The 22,046-nt window shown below is 43.9% G+C and overlaps 1 protein-coding gene across 9 annotated transcripts in view; it reads right to left on the reverse strand.

Annotated features, from left to right (window-relative positions):
• Positions 1-22,046, reverse strand: part of LOC126469786 (protein tipE) — a 227,122-nt gene that overhangs the window by 199,369 nt on the left and 5,707 nt on the right. For 5 of the 9 annotated variants that reach the window (XM_050097034.1, XM_050097030.1, XM_050097037.1 and 2 more), the window contains exon 2: positions 17,195-18,245. In XM_050097034.1, the coding sequence (XP_049952991.1) occupies positions 17,195-18,171 (977 nt within the window). In that variant the 5' untranslated portion in view covers positions 18,172-18,245. The remainder of the gene's footprint in view (positions 1-17,194; positions 18,246-22,046) is intronic. The other 4 variants (XM_050097031.1, XM_050097032.1, XM_050097033.1 and 1 more) reach the window with 1 other exon arrangement.

Genomic DNA, 22,046 nt, shown 5'->3' on the forward strand with positions numbered 1-22,046 from the left:
GTTTGTGATTTGCTCTCGCCTATTATTTGTCTTAGGAAGCGAAAAGTGTATACAAAAAGAAAAAAAAACGCAAACTTAGCAGGCCTCTAAAACCCCAGAAAAGCTGATCACTTGCAGCGGGTGACCCGTCAACATGGAAAACGCCCGGAGGAAATAAGAAACGAAAAATGTCGTGCTTACCGACACTACCATCACTCTACTCTAAAAATGAAAGTCAGTTAGTCTGTATTTTATCCCATAATATTCTTTCCATCTAGTCTATTTGTTCAAGATTTTCTTTTAGATGAAGTCGCGGAACCACTACGTAATTAGAATATTCTGGGACAAATCAGCTGTGGTACAAAGAATACTTTTCATTCCAAAAGCGAGGAACCATGTCCATATGTGGTGCTGTTCCACAGCGCAGATTTCTCTTCAGCGAGCTTGTGGGCCCTCCACTGACATCCCAGTCTATTTACTCGCTTACAAGATTTCTACTTGCAAACATGATCTACTGTAAAAAGAACATCAGCATTCAAATTGTGAAATAATTCAGGACGGTTATGTTTAGAGCACGACATTAAATTGCGTTTAGGAGATTATTTCACATAAATTTTCCAAAGATTTCTAGAAAGATGGGGATTGGTCATACAGAAACACGTTTTTCAAACACTGTTTTAATACATTTCTCCTAGAAAACTCCTTGTATTTTCGGCAAGGCTACTTTAAGTTCACTTAATCACGTTATGGTAATTTTCATTCAGTAAAACGAACGGGCCGGCCCCCCTATGCAATACGAATCTTGCCGAGGCTTGCGTACCTCAACGTTATAGACAGCCGTATCGCAAGTACAACCACAGAGGAGGGGTATCTACGCAGTGACCACGCAAACATGTCGTTTCTAAAGAGGAACAGGAGGCTTTTCAGTAGCTGCAGGGGCAGCAGTCTCGATGATTTACTGATCTGGCATTGTAACGCTAGCCAGCATGGCAGGGCTGTGCTGGTACTGTGAACGGCCCAACGCAAGGCGAAACTAAAGCTGTTATTTTTCCTCAGGGTATGAAGCTCTACTGTATGGTTAAACGATGACGTCATGCTCTTCGGTAAAATATTGCACAGGTAAACTAACACTCTTTGGACCTTCGTGGCGATACTGTCGAGGAGGACAGCGTCATCAGGAAAACCAGAACTGGTATTCTAAGGGTCACAAAGTTGAAATGTTAGATCTCTTAAGCAGGCATGTAGTTAAGGGAGTTTAAAAAGGGAAAGTGGTTGGTTGGGAATTAGTTAAGTTCGGTGACAGGAGAGTGTGTGGTTAAAAATACAAAATCAAAAAGGGGTATTACAGGAGTAGGTCTAATAACGAATAGGACAACAGGAATGCTGATAAGCTACTACGAACAGCCTAGGCAACGTGTTATCTCAACCAAGATGTATACGAAGCTTCTGTACAAATATCAGCTTGGATTTTGAAAGCATCGCTCGTGCGAAACTTAACTTGCCGTTTTCTCACTTAACATCCTGCGGACGATGGATGAAGGGCAACAGGCAGATTCCATAGTCCTAGATTTCCGGAAAACGTTTGTCACGGTGCCCCACTGCATAATGTTAAAGAAGATCAGAGCGTACAGAATGTGAGTACATCGAAAATTTCTTAAGTAACAGCATCCAGTACGTTCAAAATTGTTAAGGCTCTCGTGGCCACTTTTTGACAAACTGCCTATTGGCTTCTGTCTCGGGTTCTTCGGCCGACGTTCATCTAATGATTTTACTGACGTTTCGCCAGCACGAGTGGCTGGCATTGTCAAAGCTTCACCCTCCACCGGCAAGGGAGGGTGAAGCTTTGACAATGCCAGCCACTCGTGCTGGCAAAACGTCAGTAAAATCATTAGATGAACGTCGGCCGAAGAACCCGAGACAGAAAGAAGCCAATAGGCAGTTTGTCATTCAGTACGTTGTCCTCGGCGACGATTGTTTTTCGGACACAAGGGTATCATCGAGAGTGCCCCAGGGAAGTGTGACAGAATCGCTCTTATTCTTTGTATACATGAACTATCTGATGAACAGGATGAGCAGAAACCTGTGTTTGTTTGCTGATAACGCTGTGGCGTATGGCAAGGTGTCTTCCTTGTGTGACTTTAGGAGGATAGGAGATGACTAAGACAAAATTTCTAGTTGGTGTAATGAATGCAGAAAATTGTAGTTTAATACAGATGAGTAGGATCAACAATCCCGTAATGTTCGAGTATAGAATTAGTAGTGTGCTACTTGAAAACGTCAGGTCGATTAAATATCGAAGCGTAACATTGCACAGTGATATGAAATGGAACGAGCACGCAAAGGTTGTGTTGGGAAAGGCGGATGGTCGTCACTGGTTTATCAGGAGAGCGCTGGGAAAGTAGAACACTAGGACGACCCGTTCTTGAAACTGCTCGGAGGCGTGGGATCGCCACCAGGTCGGATTAATGGAAGACATCGAAGCAGTTCAGACGCGTGCTGTTAGATTTGTTACCGGTAGGTCTGATGAACATGCTAGTATTATGAAGATGCTTGGTGAACTCAAATGGGAATCCCTGAGGGGGAGACGATGTTCTTCTAGCGAAACACTACTGAGAAAATTTAGAAAACCGGATTTTTCAGCTGACTGCAGAACGACTTTATTGCCGCCAGCACCACGACCACAAAGATAAGATAAATAAGGGATCGTATAGAGGCACATTGACAGACGTTTCTCTCTCGTTCCGTTTGCCAGTGGGACAAGAAAGGAAACGAGTAGTAGTGCTACAAAATTCGCTCCGCCATGCACCATACTGTGGTTTGCGGAGGATGTATGTAGACGTAGCACAAGTTCAGAATATGTCTGTAGAAGCCACTTACTACCTGTATTAAATAAGTGCTGTTGCTTTCTAATGTCGCAGTAATACCTGCCAGTTCCCAGCTATCGAGTTGTGTACAACGACAACAAATCGTCCCGGAACACAGTACAGGCTGCATCACATCCACATCATAACAGATGTTCAGAGTGTCCTCCATGGGAGTGAAGGTGATAGGGTTAGTAGCGGGTGTCATGCAGGATACAAATAATCGTACTTTGGCTAACATCATGGTGGCGGGCCACGTAGCTGGAGTTTGTACTGGGGTTCGTCTCAGTGTCTTGTAGAACCCGGTCCGCCAAATCTGGTATCTGGTGTACGTCTCCCTGCTCGTTCGTCTGTCTGAAAGCACCCATGATCACGCAAAAGCCCAAGAATGGAAATGTTGTGTGATTTGGTTGGTGTCTGTGAGGGTACTGGTTTTGGTAAAGCCGTGCTACCTCTCGAGCGTTTCCATCTAATTGGCCTTACACAGACACTACCTCGGCTTGTTCCCGACATGAATACCGGATCGTTCTGCTGCTTACAGTACGCTTCGTTAAGCGCACAGCCTGCGACACACGAGAAACACAAGGCACGTTCGCCAGCGCCATCTACTGGGGCAACGATGCATTTCCGGACACATCTTCAGAGGACACCTTTTCCTCCATTTCCGTCCTTGCAGTTTGTCGGTTTTATTAATGTTCAGCCTGCGTACACCAGCTTTTTATACTAAGAGTAGTGTTGCCCATATTATGTTCAACATTAAAGACAAGATTCTATCTTCAGAACAGAGTGGAACTCAAAGGATTTCCTACAATCTGTGTGGCAAATTATATGTAGATCAATCAAGTAGGGCTTAACTACTAGACTTACTGAGCATGAGGGAACTGCAGACTGAGAAAGAAAGATTCCACCTATATTTAACACGCTCTGAATGAATGTCATTCTTATAATATTAAATTTGATGTTCTTCATGGAGGAACTGAAGACAGAAATCTACCATCCTCGAAATTCTGACTATTAATGAATACGAATCAAGGTATCTTGACCTGGTACTTAATGACCAAATACAGTTTCATTATTCACTCTTACTAAAGTGGCAGCATCCATTTAATATTTTCCTCACCATTACATAATATGCTTGTTATAGCTGTTCACTGCCCACATTAAGTTGATTATTTTCTCTCCCCCCCCCCCCCCCCCCTTCCCACAGGTTTTTTGGCTTTTTCATCAAATTCACCAGTTTTTCCGTGTAGCATTACTCACTTGTACAACGTTTGTGGCTTATACATTCCCATACTTTTAATCCTTGGGTAAAAGTTATATAAGAATTATTTTTTCAGACTTTCTTTGTGAATATAATTATGCTTGTGTTTTTGTATCTATATATGGTCGTAAAACGTCACACATCTTCGAAATACAATTTCTGTACAGCTATGAACGCTGGCTGATATTGTGCAGAGTATTTGTTTAGTATCAAGTCATCTGAGTATTGCTTAGAAAGCCGAAAGCCGGTTGATAACGAACTATTAAATAAATATTATTCAGGAATATCAATACTGTGCGTTTAAGTTTTTAATATGTCTATGTTTGTCCAAGTACCGACGGAATATTCCATAAATATTAAAGTTCCCGTGTTATAGATCCTGCGTGATACGATTCTGCAGTTGGCGTCTTACCTTCCGTTTAAAGATGACGTAGACAAAAATATATTAGAATTTGTATTGAGGTGTACAATCACTATCGCTCGACTGACAACGGAACCAACATACGCTATAATCTTGTATGAAAGAGAAGGTGGAAAAACAAATGAAAACGTTATTCTATACTTGACTGCGAGAGACAGAACACAAGCAATTGCCACTTGACGAAACAAGAAACGTACAGTGCAGAAGTTCTAAAGAAATCGTCGTCCGGAATGAAAGATCGTCCCATCGATAAGCTATAAAGCACGAAAGGGTAATTGAAATTATGAAGATGGACAGAATACCAGAAAGCAAACTGTATTAACACTAGTGTTAAACGAGATGGGTTTTATGGAAAATTCGAGAACAAAAGGTACTGCCCTCATTTTGCATGTCGTACACATTTTGCAACAGAGACATTAGGGCCAGCAGGTAAACCCGAATCAACAGTGTTAATGATCCCATTACCCAACTACCAAACAAGTTGCCGGTGTGTCAACGTGCTGAACTCCTATTCGGTAGCAGCACGGTACTTACACGCTGAACTAGGTTATCCATGGATTCTGGAAATAACTTAAAAGTAAGTGTTAGCACGTCTTATTCGGTACGCTGCCTTGCCATCTACCTGTAGAACTGAGCTCGCACTGTGTACCTAATGATCTCAATATTGGCTAGACGGTAAACTGTGACTTTCCTTCTGCTAAACAACTGTCTCTTTATACTCACATTGTAACCAAATATACCTCTGTTTGTACCTAAAAAATTGAGAAGGTATTCTGATGCCACAGCCTTATGCTTCTCATCGCATCACCGCAAAATGTAATAGGAGAAATTAGAAAATGTTGTTGTTGTGCTCTTCAGTCCTGAGACAGGTTTGATGCAGCTATCCATGCCACTCTATCCTGTGCAAGCTTCTTCATCTCCAAGTACCTACTGCAACCTACATCCTTCTGTATCTGTTTGGTGTATTCATCTCTTGGTCTCCCTCTACGATTTTTACTCTCCACGCTGCCCTCCAATACCAAATTGGTGATCCCTTGATGCCTCAGAACATGTCCTACCAACCGATCCCTTCTCTTCTCCCCAATCCTATTCAGTACTTCCTCTTTAGTTATGTGATCTACCCATCTAATCTTCAGCATTATTCTGTAGCACCACATTTCAAAAGCTTTTATTCTCTTCTTGTCCAAACTATTTATCGTCCATGTTTCACTTCCATACATGGCTACACTCCATACAAATACTTTCAGAAACTACTTCCTGACATTTAAATCTATGCTCGATGTTAACAAATTTCTCTTCTTCAGAAATGCTTTCCTTGCCATTGCCAGTCTACATTTTATATCCTCTCTACTTCGACCATCATCAGTTATTTTGCTCCCCAAATAGCAAAACTCCTTTACTACTTTAAGTGTCTCATTTCCTAATCTAATTCCCTCAGCATCACCCGACTTAATTAGACTACATTCCATTATCCTCGTTTTGTTTTTGTTGACGTTCATCTTATACCCTCCCTTCAAGACACTGTCAATTCCGTTCAGCTCCTCTTCCAAGTCCTTTGCTGTCTCTGACAGAATTACAATGTCATCGGCGAACCTCAAAGTTTTAATTTCTTCTCCATGGATTTTAATACCTACTCCGAATTTTTCTTTTGATTCCTTCACTGCTTGCTCAATATACAGATTGAATAACATCGGGGAGAGGCTACAACCCTGTCTCACTCACTTCCCAACCGCTGCTTCCCTTTCATGTCGTCCGCAGCTCGTGGTCGTGTGGTGGCGTTCTCGATTCCCGCGGGGTCAGGGATTTTCTCTGCCTCGTGATGACTGGGTGTTGTGTTATGTCCTTAGGTTAGTTAGGTTTAAGTAGTTCTAAGTTCCAGGGGACTGATGACCACAGATGTTAAGTCCCATAGTGCTCAGAGCCATTTGAACCATTTGAACCCTTTGATGTCCCTCGACTCTTATAACTGCCATCTGGTTTCTGTACAAATTGTAAATAGCTTTTCGCTCCCTGTATTTTACCCCTGCCACCTTCAGAATTTGAAAGGGAGTATTCCAGTCAACATTGTCAAAAGCTTTCTCTAAGTCTACAAATGCTAGAAACGTAGGTTTGCCTTTCCTTAATCTAGCTTCTAAGATAAGTCGTAGGGTCAGTATTGCCTCACGTATTCTGATATTTCTACGGAATCCAAACTGATCTTCCCAGAGGTCGGCTTCTACTAGTTTTTCCATTCGTCTGTAAAGAATTCGCGTTAGTATTTTGCAGCCGTGACTTATTAAACTGATAGTTTGGTAATTTTCACATCTGTCAACACCTGCTTTCTTTGGGATTGGAATTATTATATTCTTCTTGAAGTCTAAGGGAATTTCGCCTGTCTCATACATCTTGCTCACCAAATGGTAGAGTTTTGTCACTACTGGCTCTCCCAAGGCTCTCAGTAGTTCTAATGGAATGTTGTTTACTCCCGGGGCCTTGTTTCGACTCAGGTCTTTCAGTGCTCTGCCAAACTCTTCACGCAGTATCTTATCTCCCATTTCATCTTCATCTACATCCTCTTCCATTTCCATAATATTGTCCTCAAGTACATCGCCCTTGTATAGACCCTCTGTATACTCTTTCCACCTTTCTGCTTTCCCTTCTTTGCTTACAACTGGGTTTCCATCTGAGCTCTTGATATTCATACAAGTCGTTCTCTTTTCTCCAAAGGTCTCTTTAATTTTCCTGTAGGCAGTATCTATCTTATCCCTAGTGAGATAAGCCTCAACATCCTTACATTTGTCCTCAAGCCATCCCTGCTTAGCCATTTTGCACTTCCTGTCGATCTCATTTTTGAGACGTTTGTATTCCTTTTTGCCTGCTTCATTTACTGCATTTTTATATTTTCTCCTTTCATCAATTAAATTCAATATTTCTTCTGTTACCCAAGGATTTCTACTAGCCCTCGTCTTTTTACCTACTTGATCCTCTGCTGCCTTCACTACTTCATCCCTCAAAGCTACCCATTCTTCTTCTACTGTCTTTCTTTCCCCCATTTTTGTCAATTGTTCCCTTATGCTCTCCCTGAAACTCCGTACAACCTCTGGTTTAGTCAGTTTATCCAGGTCCCATCTCCTTAAATTACCACCTTTTTGTAGTTTCTTCAGTTTTAATCTACAGTTCATAACCAACAGATTGTGGTCAGAGTCCACATCTGCCCCTGGAAATGTCTTACAATTTAAAACCTGGTTCCTAAATCTCTGTCTTACCATTATATAATCTATCTGATACCTTCCAGTATCTCCAGGCTTCTTCCATGTATACAGCCTTCTTTCACGATTCTTGAACCAAGTGTTAGCTATGATTAAGTTATGCTCTGTGCATAATTCTACCAGGCGGCTTCCTCTTCCATTTCTTAGCCCCAATCCATATTCACCTACTACGTTTCCTTCTCTCCCTTTTCCTACTGACGAATTCCAGTCACCCATGACTATTAAATTTTCGTCTCCCTTCACTATCTGAATTATTTCTTTTATTTCATCATACATTTCTTCAATTTCTTCATCATCTGCAGAGCTAGTCGGCATATAAACTTGTACTACTGTCGTAGGCGTGGGCTTCGTATCTACCTTGGCCACAATAATGCGTTCACTATGGTGTTTGTAGTAGCTTACCCGCATTCCTATTTTCATATTCATTATTAAACCTACTCCTGCATTACCCCTATTTGATTTTGTGTTTATAACCCTGTAGTCGCCTGACCAGAAGTCTTGTTCCTCCTGCCACCGAACTTCACTAATTCCCACTATATCTAACTTTAACCTATCCATTTCCGTTTTTAAATTTTCTAACCTACCTGCCCGATTAAGGGATCTGACATTCCACTCTCCGATCCGTAGAACGCCAGTTTTCTTTCTCCTGATAATGACATCCTCTTGAGTAGTCCCCGCCCGGAGATCCGAATGGGGGACTATTTTACCTCCGGAATATTTTACCCAGGAGGACGCCATCATCATTTAACTATCAGGAAAGCTGCATGCCCTAGGGAAAAACTACGGCTGTAGATTCCCCTTCCTTTCAGCCGTTCGCAGTATCAGCAGAGCAAGGCCGTTTTGGTTATTGTTACAAGGCCAAGTCAGTCAATCATCCAGACTGTTGCCCCTGCAACTACTGAAAAGGCTGCTGCCCCTCTTCAGGAATCACACGTTTGTCTGGCCTCTTAACAGATACCCCTCCGTTGTGGTTGCACCTACGGTACGGCTATCTGTATCGCTGAGACACGCAAGCCTCCCCACCAACGGCAAGGTCCATGGTTCATGGGGGGAATTAGAAAATAAATATTTTATTAAGAACGTCCTAAACGCCATGCCAGGGAACCGACCGGGTGTAAGTGGGAATAAGAAAGATTTTGTTCAAAGAGTCAGTGAAGCTGAGACACTATGTTTTATTTGTAATAATACGAGTACAGAAATAGAGCAGTAGGTTTTTAACTAGTAGAGCTGTAATCAACAAAAACCATTTCTCATATCTTCAAATTTTGGACTTCCAGAGAGAAGCACTACCTGGCACAAAGACCATGCGGCATTTACCAACGCATGTTTTAAACAGTTTCTCCATGATTTGACACCTAGATCAAGGCTTGGGACATGCAACAGAGTACCGAGATCATAATACCACTAAAAACGCATTTTGTGAAAAAAATGTCACGTAGAACGTTTTCAATTTTCACTCTTCATATACAGGGTGATTCCGTGATAATATTACAAGCTTTCAGGGATGATGAAGAAGGGTAAATGTATCACTCTGAGGTAAGGGACCCTTGTCGAGAAACGAACGAGTCAAAATGTGTAGTTGTTGCTAAGATTGTAGAGTAGGAAACTTTCGGAGGTGGTTGTATGGACCAAAACAATTAATAAAATGTGTAGTAGACACAGGCTCTAAAATACAAACTTTAGGAGCTATGAGCATTTGTTCGACCTCGATTCTGCGAAACACATCTCTTCTATTGCAAGCTCTTTGGTTTCCGTATTTGTAGGAGGTGTTGTTGACCGTAAGTTACAACGTCCAGCAGATATTGACTCTAAAATGCATACATTAAGGGCTGTGAGCACTTGTTCACCTTCGCTGCTGTTAATCTATTGTACTCAACAAGTGCCAACAACTTTTAAGATATGCGTTTCAGAGAACATGTTTACCACACATTTTTTTGTTGTTTTGATCCACACTACCAATTCCGAAAGTTACGTACCCCTCACTCTTAGAAACAACAGTACTGCTATATGTACAGGGTGCGGAGCTTAAATCCGGACAAATTTCAATTTCCCGCCATATCGTAGTTCCGCCGGAGATCGCAACTGGTGTTCTTGAAAGCCATAGGCATCTAGTAAACAGTCAGACCTGAAAATGACGGACAAGTGCGGAGTACAGCTGCAGAGCCGCGATTATCGGAAGTTCTAGCGCTGGTCGTTCGTCCACTGAAATAGTTCGAGTCTTCGGGTGCCCGAGGCCAACTGTTTACGATATTGTGGTCAAGTGTAATGTTTCGGAGAAGTCTGGGGAACGTTCCGCTAACCCGGCGAGGAAACCTCATTCGAGGAAACGCGTGTCACAAACTGAGGCAGCCATCGAAAGGCTCAGCGCTGATTTGGGAGAACCCGGAACAGTCTCTGAGGAAAATGGCGTCAGTATTGCATGGAAGCGAGCGAACAGTGCGTGAGATGGTAGAGGAGGACCTCATTCGATCCATTTAGTCCAAAACTGGCTCTCGGATAACGTTGACATGTTCTGGTCAAAGGAGTTCTGGCCGCGAATTGCCTGGATTTGAACCCCCTCGACGACTATGTTTGCAGCGTAGTGCAATGCGTTACCAATAAGACGAGGCACCCTAATGTCACATTTCTACGCACCGCTATCGAAGTAGCATTCGCGAATATGGTTCAAATGGCTCTGAGCACTATGGGACTCAACTGCTGAGGTCATTAGTCCCCTAGAACTTAGAACTAGTTAAACCTAACTAACCTAAGGACATCACAAACATCCATGCCCGAGGCAGGATTCGAGCCTGCGACCGTAGCGGTCTTGCGGTTCCAGACTGCAGCGCATTTAACCGCACGGCCACTTCGGCCGGCTTCGCGAATATGGACAGCGCTGTTCTGAAGAGTGCGTGCGATCGCTTCAGGACAAGATTGGAGGCAGTCATTGCGGCTGAAGTGCGTTGCATCGAGTAATGTTATGGCTCTGAGCACTATGGGACTTAACATCTGAGGTCATCAGTCCGAGTAATGTTACTCGTGAAAGATACCACTACTTATATGTAAAAGAATTTTCATTATCATTTATATTTCATTTTAATAAATATGTTTTATAAAAAGAGTTTCATTTGTCCGGATCTAAGCGACATACCCTGTATTCCAGTGTCAGAGGTATCAGAACGATTTTCGCTTATATCTTTCCACTCGGTCGTTTCCGAACCAGGGTCAGGTACCTACAGTTCATACATCTACCCATATGCATCATCCATGAAAGTTTTTAACATCATCACGCAATCACTCTGAATATCCTAACTTTTCCCCATTTCCCACTATGTTGTGACTGAGTTAACCATTTCTGCCATTTTAATTCCTCGCTCAAATCAGCCGGCGTGAATTTCACCAGCAAGCGTCTTTAGACACACTACTTTAAAAGTACCGGGAAAGAGTACACAACGAGATTTGACAGCATCTCTTTTACACTGTTTAGTCACATTAATATGATCGCCACCTAAGTTCGATGTCAACGTGCAATAACCAGTCACAGACGGCAGACAGCGCCACTAACAGCTGAGGGAATATAAAACGTATAGGAGGGACGAGGAAAAAGACGCAGTCGTTGTCGTAATGCGTAAACGGAACAATTTATCTGATGTCCATTAGGGCATGATCATTGGCTTTTGGGCCAACGGTGTAAGCATTTCCGAAACGGCTAAGTATGTAAACTGATCGCGTGCCGTAGTGTTTAAAGTACGCCGCGCATGGAAAAATGGCACTGAACAACTGTGGTTCACCACGGGCAATATATGTCAGGGGTCAACGATGGCTGGGAGATGTGCACAGGCGAATAGACATACAGCTGTTGAGGATCTCACCATCCTGATGAACGAAGGGGCTACTAACAATGTTTCCTCAACGACTGTTCGGAGAACGTTGCTTCATATGGACCTGAGTAGCAGGCGCCTGGTTGATGCACCCTTAGACCCTACGTCGTAATGACGTAACGCTACGTCATCGTGACGTAAATAACCTAAATCGACCAAATGAGTCGGATATCGATCTTTGCAGTTGTACCGATAACGTCAAAGCTAAATGTAAATACATGTGTACAAACGAAGTGGCAGGAGTTGTGTGATATGCTCATCCCACCTGAATGAATTGTTAAATGCAATCCCAACAGTTTGCGACGTTATTGTGTATTTCATGAACATAATTAATGTCTGAGCGAAGGAGCCATAACTAAATCAAAAAAAGCTTGTCATTCTTTTTAAATCCGATGAATCGTGCATAAATCGTGTGGACAGAAAAGTGAAGTAATTAGTTATTAAGCTGCAATCCAAAGAATGTGGGGTGTTATTGTGTGTTTCGTGAACGTAACGAATATCTGTATGAAGGAACCATAACCATAACGAAAGTTAAAAAAGTGTCTAGTCACGTTTTCAATCCGATTAATATTGAATAAATCACGTGTATAAAAACGTGAAATAGGAAGAAATTAAAGTGTTTCGTATTTTTATAAAATCCAATGAATTGTACATAATTCATGTGGGCAGAAACGTTAAACTGAGAAACTGAAGTGGTTCTGCAGATAATTCCGAATGTTGCTAGAAACATTAAACCAGCTAGTTCCATGTAATTTTGCCTTCGTGTTGTCAATCAACTAAGAAAGATAGTGAAATCTTTCAGACTATCTTCATGGATCTGCTCGAAAGTTCTCTCATCACCGTTAGAGAACATGTCCAGAGCGACGTACACGCTAGCAACACCGGACAACTGGACAATGAAAGCACATAAACAAATAACAATGCAGATTCAAGACGCACGCAACAGTCGATATATACAGAATGCACACAACAGTCGATAGGACAACTCGTGAAACTCATGATGAGGCGTGCCTACGTCACTATGACGTAGGGCTCTCCTCACCTAGCGTGAGATGAATGCTACCCGCCTGGTTGTGCACCCTTGCTGACTGTAGTCTATGGCGGCGATCACTGGAATTTACACATGCCAATACCGCAACAGAACATCCACAGAGTGACGCCAGGTCGACTTTTTAGATGAATCACGTTCTATGCTCCATTGAAAAGATGGCCTCTGGCATGTACAGTCACGCGGCAGTCATCGGAAGGGCGGAGGAAGGAGCGTTATGATCTGGGGAATGTTTTCGTGGCATTTCCTGGATGAACTCGTCATTCTGGAAGGCGCAATGGATCAACACAAGTATGTATCTATCCTTGAGGAGAATGTTCACCCCTGTCCGAAAGGTCACAGTTCGTAGTAATAGACGGGAAGTCATCGAGTAAAACAGGTAATATCCGGCGTTCCCCAAAGAAGCGTTATAGGCCCTCTATTATTCCTGATCTATGTTAACGACATAGGAGACTATCTGAGTAGCTGTGTTAGATTGTTTCCAGATGATGCTGTCATTTACCGTCTTGTAAAGTCATCAGATGATCAAAACTACTTGCAAAATGATTTAGATTAGATATCTGCATGGTGCGAAAAGTGGCAATTGACCCTGAATAAAGAAAAGTGTGAAGTTATTCACATGAGTACCAAAAAAAAAAAAAAAAAAAAAAATCAGCTACATTTTGATTACGTGATAACTCACACAAATCTGAGGGCTGTTAATTCAGCTAAATACTTACGGATTCCAATTACAAATAACCTAAATTCGATCGAGCACATAGATAATACTGTGGGTAGAGCAAACCAAAGACTGCGATTCATTGGCTGAACACTTAGAAGGTGCAACAGGTCTACCAAAGAGACTGCTTACACCACACTTGTCCGCCCTATTCTGGAGTACTGCTGTGCAGTGTGGGATCCGCGCCGGCCAGTGTCGCCGAGGGGTTTTAGGCGCTTCAATCTGGAACAGCGTGACCGCTGCGGCCGCAGGTTCGAATCCTGCCTCGGGCATGGATGTGTGTGATGTCGTTAGGTTAGTTAGATTTAAGTAGATCTAAGTTCTAGGGGACTCATGACGTCAGATATTGAGTCCCATAGTGCTCAGAGCCATTTTTGTGGGATCCGCATTAGGTAGGAGTGACGGATGACATCGGAAAAGTACGAAGAAGGGCAGCTCGTTTTGTATTATCGCAAAAAAGGGGAGATAGTGTCACAGACATGATACGTGAATTGGAGTGGCAATCATTAAAACAAAGGTGATTTTCGTTGCAACGAGATCTTCTCATTAAATTTCAATCACCAGTTTTCTCCTTCAATCGCGAAAATATTCTGTTGGCACCCACCTACGTAGAGAGAAATGATCATCACGATAAAATAAGAGAAATCAGGGCTTGCACACAACAATTTAAGTGCTGGTTTTTCCCGAGTACCGTTCGAGAGTGGAACGGTAGAGAGACAGCATGAAGGTAGTTCATTGAACCCTCTGCCAGGTACTTTGTTGTGAATAGCAGAGTAATCACGTGGATGTAGATGTCTATGCAGTTTGTTATTCCTCAGCAAGATGGCATCTACCTGTAGGACAATGAAACTTGTCACACAACTCACAGTATATTGGTTCAAATGGCTCTGAGCACTATAGGACTCCACTTCTGAGGTCATAAGTCCCCTAGAACTTAGAACTACTTAAACCTAACTAACCTAAGGACATCACACACATCCATACCCGATGCAGGATTCGAACCTGCGACCGTAGCGGTCGCAAGGTTCCAGAGTGAAGCGTCCAGAACCGCTCGGCCACACCTGCGGGTCTCAAAGTATATGTTCATGGTTCAAAGAGCACCAGCATGATTACTGGCCTGCTCACCAAATGCCTCCCCCCTCCCTCCCCCGTCCCCTTTTCCGGATTAAAACCCAAGTGAGAATCTGTCAGACTGCCTCAATTGGGCTGTTTGCGTTAAGGATTCTTAACAGTGAACCCTACTGCAGCTGGTCACGGCTGGCGTGGCTCCACATCCCACTAAGTACCTTCCATAACCCTCTTCTTGCACGTCCGCACTGCAAAAGGTGGTTATTTCGACTTCTAACAGGTGGAAGGAGTATATAGAGGGTCTATACAGGGGTGATGTTCTTGAGGACGATATTATGGAAATGGAAGAGGATGTAGATGAAGATGAAATGGGAGATGTGATACTGCGTGAGGAGTTTGACAGAGCACTGAAAGACCTAAGTCGAAACAAGCCCCAGGGAGTATACAACATTCCATTAGAACTTCTGACAGCCTTGGGAGAGCCAGTCGTGACAAAACTCTACCATCTGGTGAGCAAGATGTATGAGACAGGCGAAATTCCCTCAGACTTCAAGAAGAATATAATAATTCCAATCCCAAAGAAAGCAGGTGTTGACAGATGTGAAAATTACCAAACTATCAGTTTAATAAGTCACAGCTGCAAAATATTAACGCGACTTCTTTACAGACGAATAGAAAAACTGGTAGAAGCCGACCTCGGGGAAAATCAGTTTGGATACCGTAGAAATGTTGGATCACGTGAGGCAATACTGACGCTACGACGTATCTTAGAAAATAGACTAAGGAAAGGCAAACCTACGTTGCTAGCATTTGCAGACTTAGGGAAAGCTTTTGACAATGTTGACTGGAATACTGTCTTTCAAATTCTGAAGGTAGCAGGGGTAAAATACAGGGAGCGAAAAGCTATTTACAATTTGCACAGAAACCAGAAGGCAGTTATAAGAGTCGAGGGACATGAAAGGGAAACAGTCGTTGGGAAGGGAGTGAGACAGGGTTGTAGCCTCTCTCCGATGTTATTCAATCTGTATATCGGGCAAGCAGTAAAGGAAAGAAAAGAAAAGTTTGGAGTAGGTATTAAAATCCATGGAGAAGAAATAAAAACTTTGAGGTTCGCCGATGACATTGTAATTCTGTCAGAGACAGCAAAGGACTTGGAAGAGCAGTTCAACGGAATGGACAGTGTCTTGAAAGGATAGTATAAGATGAACATCAACAAAACAAAACGAGGATCATGGAATGTAGTCGAATTAAATCGGGTGATGCTGAGGGAATTAGATTAGGAAATGAGACACTTACAGTAATAAAGGAGTTTTGCTATTTGGGGAGCAAAATAACTGATGATGGTCGAAGTAGAGAGGATATAAAATGTAGACTGGCAATGGCAAGGAAAGCGTTTCTGAAGAAGAGAAATTTGTTAACATCGAGTCTAGATTGAAGTGTCAGGAAGTCCTTTCTGAAAGTATTTGTATCGAGTGTAGCCATGTACGGAAGTGAAACATGGACGATAAATAGTTTAGACAAGAAGAGAATAGAAGCTTTCGAAATGTGGTGCTACAGAAGAATGCCGAAGATTAGATGGGTAGATCACATAACTAATGAGGAGGTATTGAATTGGGGAGAAGAGGAGTTTGTGGCAGAACTTGACTAGAAGAAGGGATCGCTTGGTAGGACATGTTCTGAGGCATCAAGGGATCACCAATTTAGTACTGGAGGGCAGCGTGGAGGGTAAAAGTCGTACAGGGAGACCAAGAGATGAATACACTAAGCAGATTCAGAAGGATGTAGGCTACGGTAGGTACTGGGAGCTGAAGAAGCTTGCACAGGATAGAGTAGCGTGGAGAGGTGCATCAAACGAGTCTCAGGACTGAAGACCACAACAACAACAACAGTGTCACAGACATGATACGTGAACTGGAGTGGCAATCATTAAAACAAAGGTACTTTTCGTTGCGACGGGATCTTTTCATGAAACTTAAATCACCACTTTTCTCCTCCGATTGCGAAAACATTCTGTTGGCACCCACCTACGTAGGGAGAAATGATCATCACGACAAAATAAAAGAAATCAGGGCCCGCAATGAAGAATTTAAGTGCTCGTTTTCCCCGCGTACTGTTCGAGAGTGGAACGGTAGAGAGACAGCATGAAGGTAGTTCATTGAACCCTCTGCCAGGCACTTTATTGTGAATAGCAGAGTAATCACGTAGATGTAGATGTGTATGCAGTTTGTTATTCCTCAGCAAGGTAGCATCTAACTGTAGGACAACGAAAAGTGTCACAGTATATGTTCATGGTTCAAAGAGCACCAGCATGATTACTGGCCTGCTCACTAAACGCCTCCCTCCCTCCCTCCCCCGGCCTCTTTTCCGGATTAAAACCCAAGTGAGAATCTGTCGGACTACCTCAGTTGGGTTGTTTGCGTTAAGGATCCGTAACAGTGAACCATACTGCAGCTGGCCACGGCATTGGAGTTGGCGTGGCTCCACATCCCACTAAGTACCTTCCATAGCCCTCTTCCTGCACGTCCGCACTGCAAAAGGTGGTTATTTAGACTTCTAACAGGTGGTCACATCAATGCGACTGGACCGTGCAAGTAAAACTGTCATTAGCTGCGATTTATAATTTGAGTTCACCAAAAAAAAAGATTAATAACCCTTACATACTATAATTAGTGATGAAAAATACACGGCGTCCTAGGGCCCCCAAAAAGTTGTAGAAGTGTGTAGACTCACCCGGGGACGGATGTGGAGTTGGCGACGACGTCGGGCACGCTCTCGCGGCTGAGCTCGTCGGCCATGGCGACCTTGAGCTGGTGGCCGAAGCTGGCCAGGTCTTCCCGGAAGGCGTCGCTGGCGGGCGTCAGCGCCGGGGGCAGCGGCGTCGCCGTGCCGCCCTCGCCGTCCACGTCCGCGTCGCCACCTCCGTCCACCAGCGCTTCCTCCGGCTCTTCGTTGTAGATGACGAAGTAAGCGAACGTCAGGTAGATGACGGATATTATGAAGGAAGGTATGGGGATTGCCATGGCGTACACCAGGTTCATGTACACCTGGTGCATGTCGAGGTCGCTGATGACGAGCCCGGGGTCCACCTTGCTGTAGTAGCACGAGAAGTTGGTCCCGGGCGTCTCGTACAGTCCGACGAAGATGGTGCAGTTGAGCATCGGCGGGTAACCGCAGCCCTTGACGTTGGGGAACAGCTTGGCGAAGGTGAAGTACCACTCGGAGTCGTTGCCCATGAGCCCCGTGCGCGGCTCGAGCGGCTGGTCCTCGTCGCCGGAGAAGTCGGCCTCGTCGTCCTCCTCCTTCTGCGGCTCGAAGTACTCGTAATCGCGCAGCGCGCGCTCCACCCGCGCGTCTCCGTCCTCCTCGGCCTTCCTTTCCTCGCCTCCCTCTTCCTCTTCGGATGGTCTCAGCTTGTAGTTTACCCGGATCTGCGTGCACTCGTACACCTCCTTGGTGCAGCCCTCGCGGCACGAACTCCAGGTGCAGTTGGACACACCTTGTTGCTTTAGCGTGTCGACCGTCTGACACCACGCCGGGTTCGTGTCGAACTCCATGAAGATTGTGGTGAAGGCCGGATCGATCACGAAAGGCACGAGGAAGAGGAAGGCGAAGAGGCTGAAAGTCCCGAGGAGGATGAAGAACGCAGTGGTGTAAAACAGCAGTTTCTGCAAGAATGTCGGTGGGATGACCTCGGGTTCCTCCGCCATGGCAGTGGTAGTAGAAGTCACGGCTCCCGCATCGCCGCGCCCTCAGCGATCACCGCTCCTCCATGCCTGCCACACTACACCACATTCACAATCTCGTACACACTACTCTGTGGCCCGTACACGAATTCGACGTGCTGCGCATATTAGTAACTCTTACATTAATCGATATCTGATGTACTTCTGTATCGGATAATGCCTAAATGAGGCATAATTCTGTGTCGTTCTAGGGGACTGATGACCATAGCTGTTAAGTCCCGTAGTGCTCAGAGCCATTTGAACCATCTGAACGACTATATGAGGCATACGTCTCTAGATTTGTGACTAAGAAATGCTTCCGTGAGTATAACTGTACATTTTTAGTATTTCCTCGATTATCTGGTGTTGGATGAGTGGGAATCAATGTGCTTGATCAGAGATTTCTGTTGTATCCACGGACCCAACCAACTCGGGCACGCGCGCCCTGACCGTGACATCGCTGGCCACAGTTCCTGTCGGGCCGTCGGCGTCTCAGGGCGTTACCGCCGACGGAAGAGGTCGCGCCATGGCTGAGCTCGGGTCCGCAGCGCCCTCTGCCTTTTGCATATCACGAGGAGCGCTGGCCCCGAGACGGACAGTCTATCGTCGATTGTCTATTGCTAGCCTTTCGTGGAGTTTATAGCGGAGCCATTGCAGTGTGATATTTGCTATTATATTAGACTAGGCTCAGTACACGGATTACTCCTGGATATTACTTGCACTTGTATTGCTGGTACACGTTTCGTCAGAAATAAAGATAATTTGTCTCTTCATTGTAGCTGGCGCAATTCTTGTCATTAATTATTTTTCGTCCAACAGACATAGCTACATCCTGGTCACTACCCACGCTTTATACAATTTGTGGTGGCTGCCCCAAAAGTACCGCCGAGGACCTTGGGTTTGGGAGCCGTCACAAAAATTTCAGGTTTTCTATTCAGATAAGTTTTGAGTTATTTTATGGTACTTGTGACTTCAAAAAATGGTTCAAATGGCTCTGAGCACTATGGGACTCAACATCTTAGGTCATAAGTCCCCTAGAACTTAGAACTACTTAAACCTAACTAACCTAAGGACATCACACACACCCATGCCCGAGGGAGGATTCGAACCTGCGACCGTAGCAGTCCCGTTGTGACTTCACCTTGGGGAAATAGTTGTACCTATATACGGTACAAAACAAGTAGTGAAGTATTTGTTGGTTCCATCAACGAAGGAATATCACACGGTGTTGTCAGCTGTCGCCGTGCTAAATACATTTTCAGTTCAGCTAAACAAAAGGTAAATTTGCCATCCACAGTGCTTTCCTAGGCATGGCCCTATTGCTGTTGCCTCCCTCTGACCTTTGAACTGATATACCCAGTCATTTACAGTTTAATATAGACTCTGAGCCATGAAGTAACTTGACAGATAAAAATCCTAAGACTGACTGGGGATAGAACCCGAGAGGTTTGGATCTGTAGTTTGGCACTTTACAACTGAGCCAGCCACGTACATTCAGCTATGTTATTTATTCTGTTATTGAAATTTTACTCTAGTTGATTTCTGAGATGTAAGATTCCATCTTGAGTCACTTGTAAGGGACACTTCGTGATACCAAGTATCCGCGTGTGAGTTCTAGCGCAAGAAACCGGTAAAGAGGAATACGTGCATGACTTTAACCTTAGAACACTGAAGAGGGGAAATGTTACGTTGTTACTAAACTATCGTATTTTACAACACCATATTTTATTCGCAGGAAGTCATAATTTATAGTTCGTGCGGTAGTTAATTTCAGGTATAAGATCTCCAACGGTATGTCACATACAAAATAAGTGCAAAATGTTCGGTTTTGCACTCTATACTAACAAATGGCGGGAACCACAAATTGATAACAACTGCAGTCGTAAGTTTGAGGGAGGTTAGTAATCTAGCGTTAAACAAACGCCAGCATGTACCAGGATCAGACTGCTTTCATAGCAAAGCGGTCAGCGCGCCTGACTGCTATGCGAAGAAGGCGGGCTAAATTCCCGGAACTGCCAGGGATTTTTCCTTAGTAGGAGGACGGGAAAGGGGTCAAATCAGCCTTGTGAGGTCAGCTGACAAGCTACCTGAATGGAAAGTAGCGGCTTAAAGGTTTGTAAAGCCTACAACGCTAGGAAGAGCAATGTGCAGTCACTAGGCAGACACCACGCTCGTACATACCGCATCTGAATGACACCACACGGCAGAGGATAACACAGCGGCCAGTCGGCTACGAAGAAGGAAGGAAGTAAGATTGGGTTGAACGTTCCGTCGACATCGAGGCCATTAGAGACGGAGCACAAGCTTGGATTGAGGATGGGGAAGGAAAAAGGCCGCGCCCTATCAAAGGAAGTATCCCGGCATTTGTCACAGAAAACCTAAATCTGGATGACCGGACGTGGCTTTGAACCGTTGTCCTCCCGAATGCGAGTCCATTTTGTTCGGTGTCGGCTTAGAGCGGTCCTCTGGGCCTGTTTGAGGATGTATGTATTTTTTATGTACCATATCACCACCAGCTGAACTGATCGTAGTGGGGTCAAGAGGGACACAAGTTATGAAGCCTGGTGATGATTCCAGAACATGCCGGTCTCTGTCGCAGAATGTGTGAATGTTTTCATCCTTTCTGATTTCTTGAGAGAGTGTTATCTTGCGTATTCCGATTTCGCAAATCGTCCTTTGCTGATTCCGTAGGTCAGTAGTCAGAGTGACTGGTTATTACGCGGAGAACCCGGGTTTAATTCCTGCTTCTGCCAGGGATTTTTCCTCGGTGGGAGAAGTGGAGAACAGGACGCACGCAGCCCCTTGATGCCAGCTGAGCAGCTACTTGAATGAGAAGTATGACTCGAAGGGGAAAACACACACACACACACATACACACACAGAAATTCTGGAAGAAATATGTGCTGACACAACGCTCCTCCATACCGCATCCGTCCGAATAATGCCATTTTCAGAGGATGATACGGCGGTCGGTTGGTTCTGACTGGCCCGTCTGCGTCAGAACACGGAGCTTTGCTTTGTCTTTACAGGGGACTCAAGATAGAATCATACGATTCCGATATCGATTGCAGTGCAATTTCAGCATCGGAATAAATTCCACAGCTCAGGTATAACATGGTTGGCCAAATAAATAAGTTCTAACGTGATTTTACTTCTGTGTTGAACTGTAGGTGTTTCAATAGTTGGCTGATTAAGCCTTCTTAGATGCCAGAAGAATGCGAGAGGAAGAGGGACAAATCAATTAAAGCATTATGATATTGATGGCTGCTTTTTTTTCGATAGATGGTCATCTTTCTTTAGGTCAACATCCAGTTGAATTGTAACCACTCCACTTGTTCCTCGAACTCAAAATGAAGAAAGAAATAAACTGTGACTTTTTTGAAGGAACCGTTAAATACGTCGTTTCGATAGTTCTGTGGAACTAGAGAATAGTGGGACATAGCTATTAGCGGTTACGTGTCTCAGTCGTATATTCGCGCAACTTGACTTTGTGAGATACACTCAAGCTTAACGACTTTTTTGTAGGTCACATCTATGACTATAACAGAGGAATTGTAACCATAGTAATCCAAAACCAGGTTGAAAAAAGTTGCATTATTCTTGTATTTATTTATTGCATATGGCTGGATGCCCCTAAACGAAAATTTCATACTGTTAGTTCGACATCAGTACGTTCGAGGAGATTAGAATCACAGACGAAAGACGGTTAATAAAAATATACATCCATTGACTCCTCATTATGCCTTTGCAGTAATTTGTAGTTAAAAAGAGATTCCATCGTATATGCCCTGACTGAAAATGTATTGTATCTGTTACTCTGGGAAGATTCATGACACTTCCGAAATATTTTATAAATTTGT

The sequence above is a fragment of the Schistocerca serialis genome, chromosome 3, assembly GCF_023864345.2.
Source record: "Schistocerca serialis cubense isolate TAMUIC-IGC-003099 chromosome 3, iqSchSeri2.2, whole genome shotgun sequence".
In the NCBI taxonomy this organism is placed as follows: Eukaryota; Metazoa; Arthropoda; class Insecta; order Orthoptera; family Acrididae; genus Schistocerca; species Schistocerca serialis.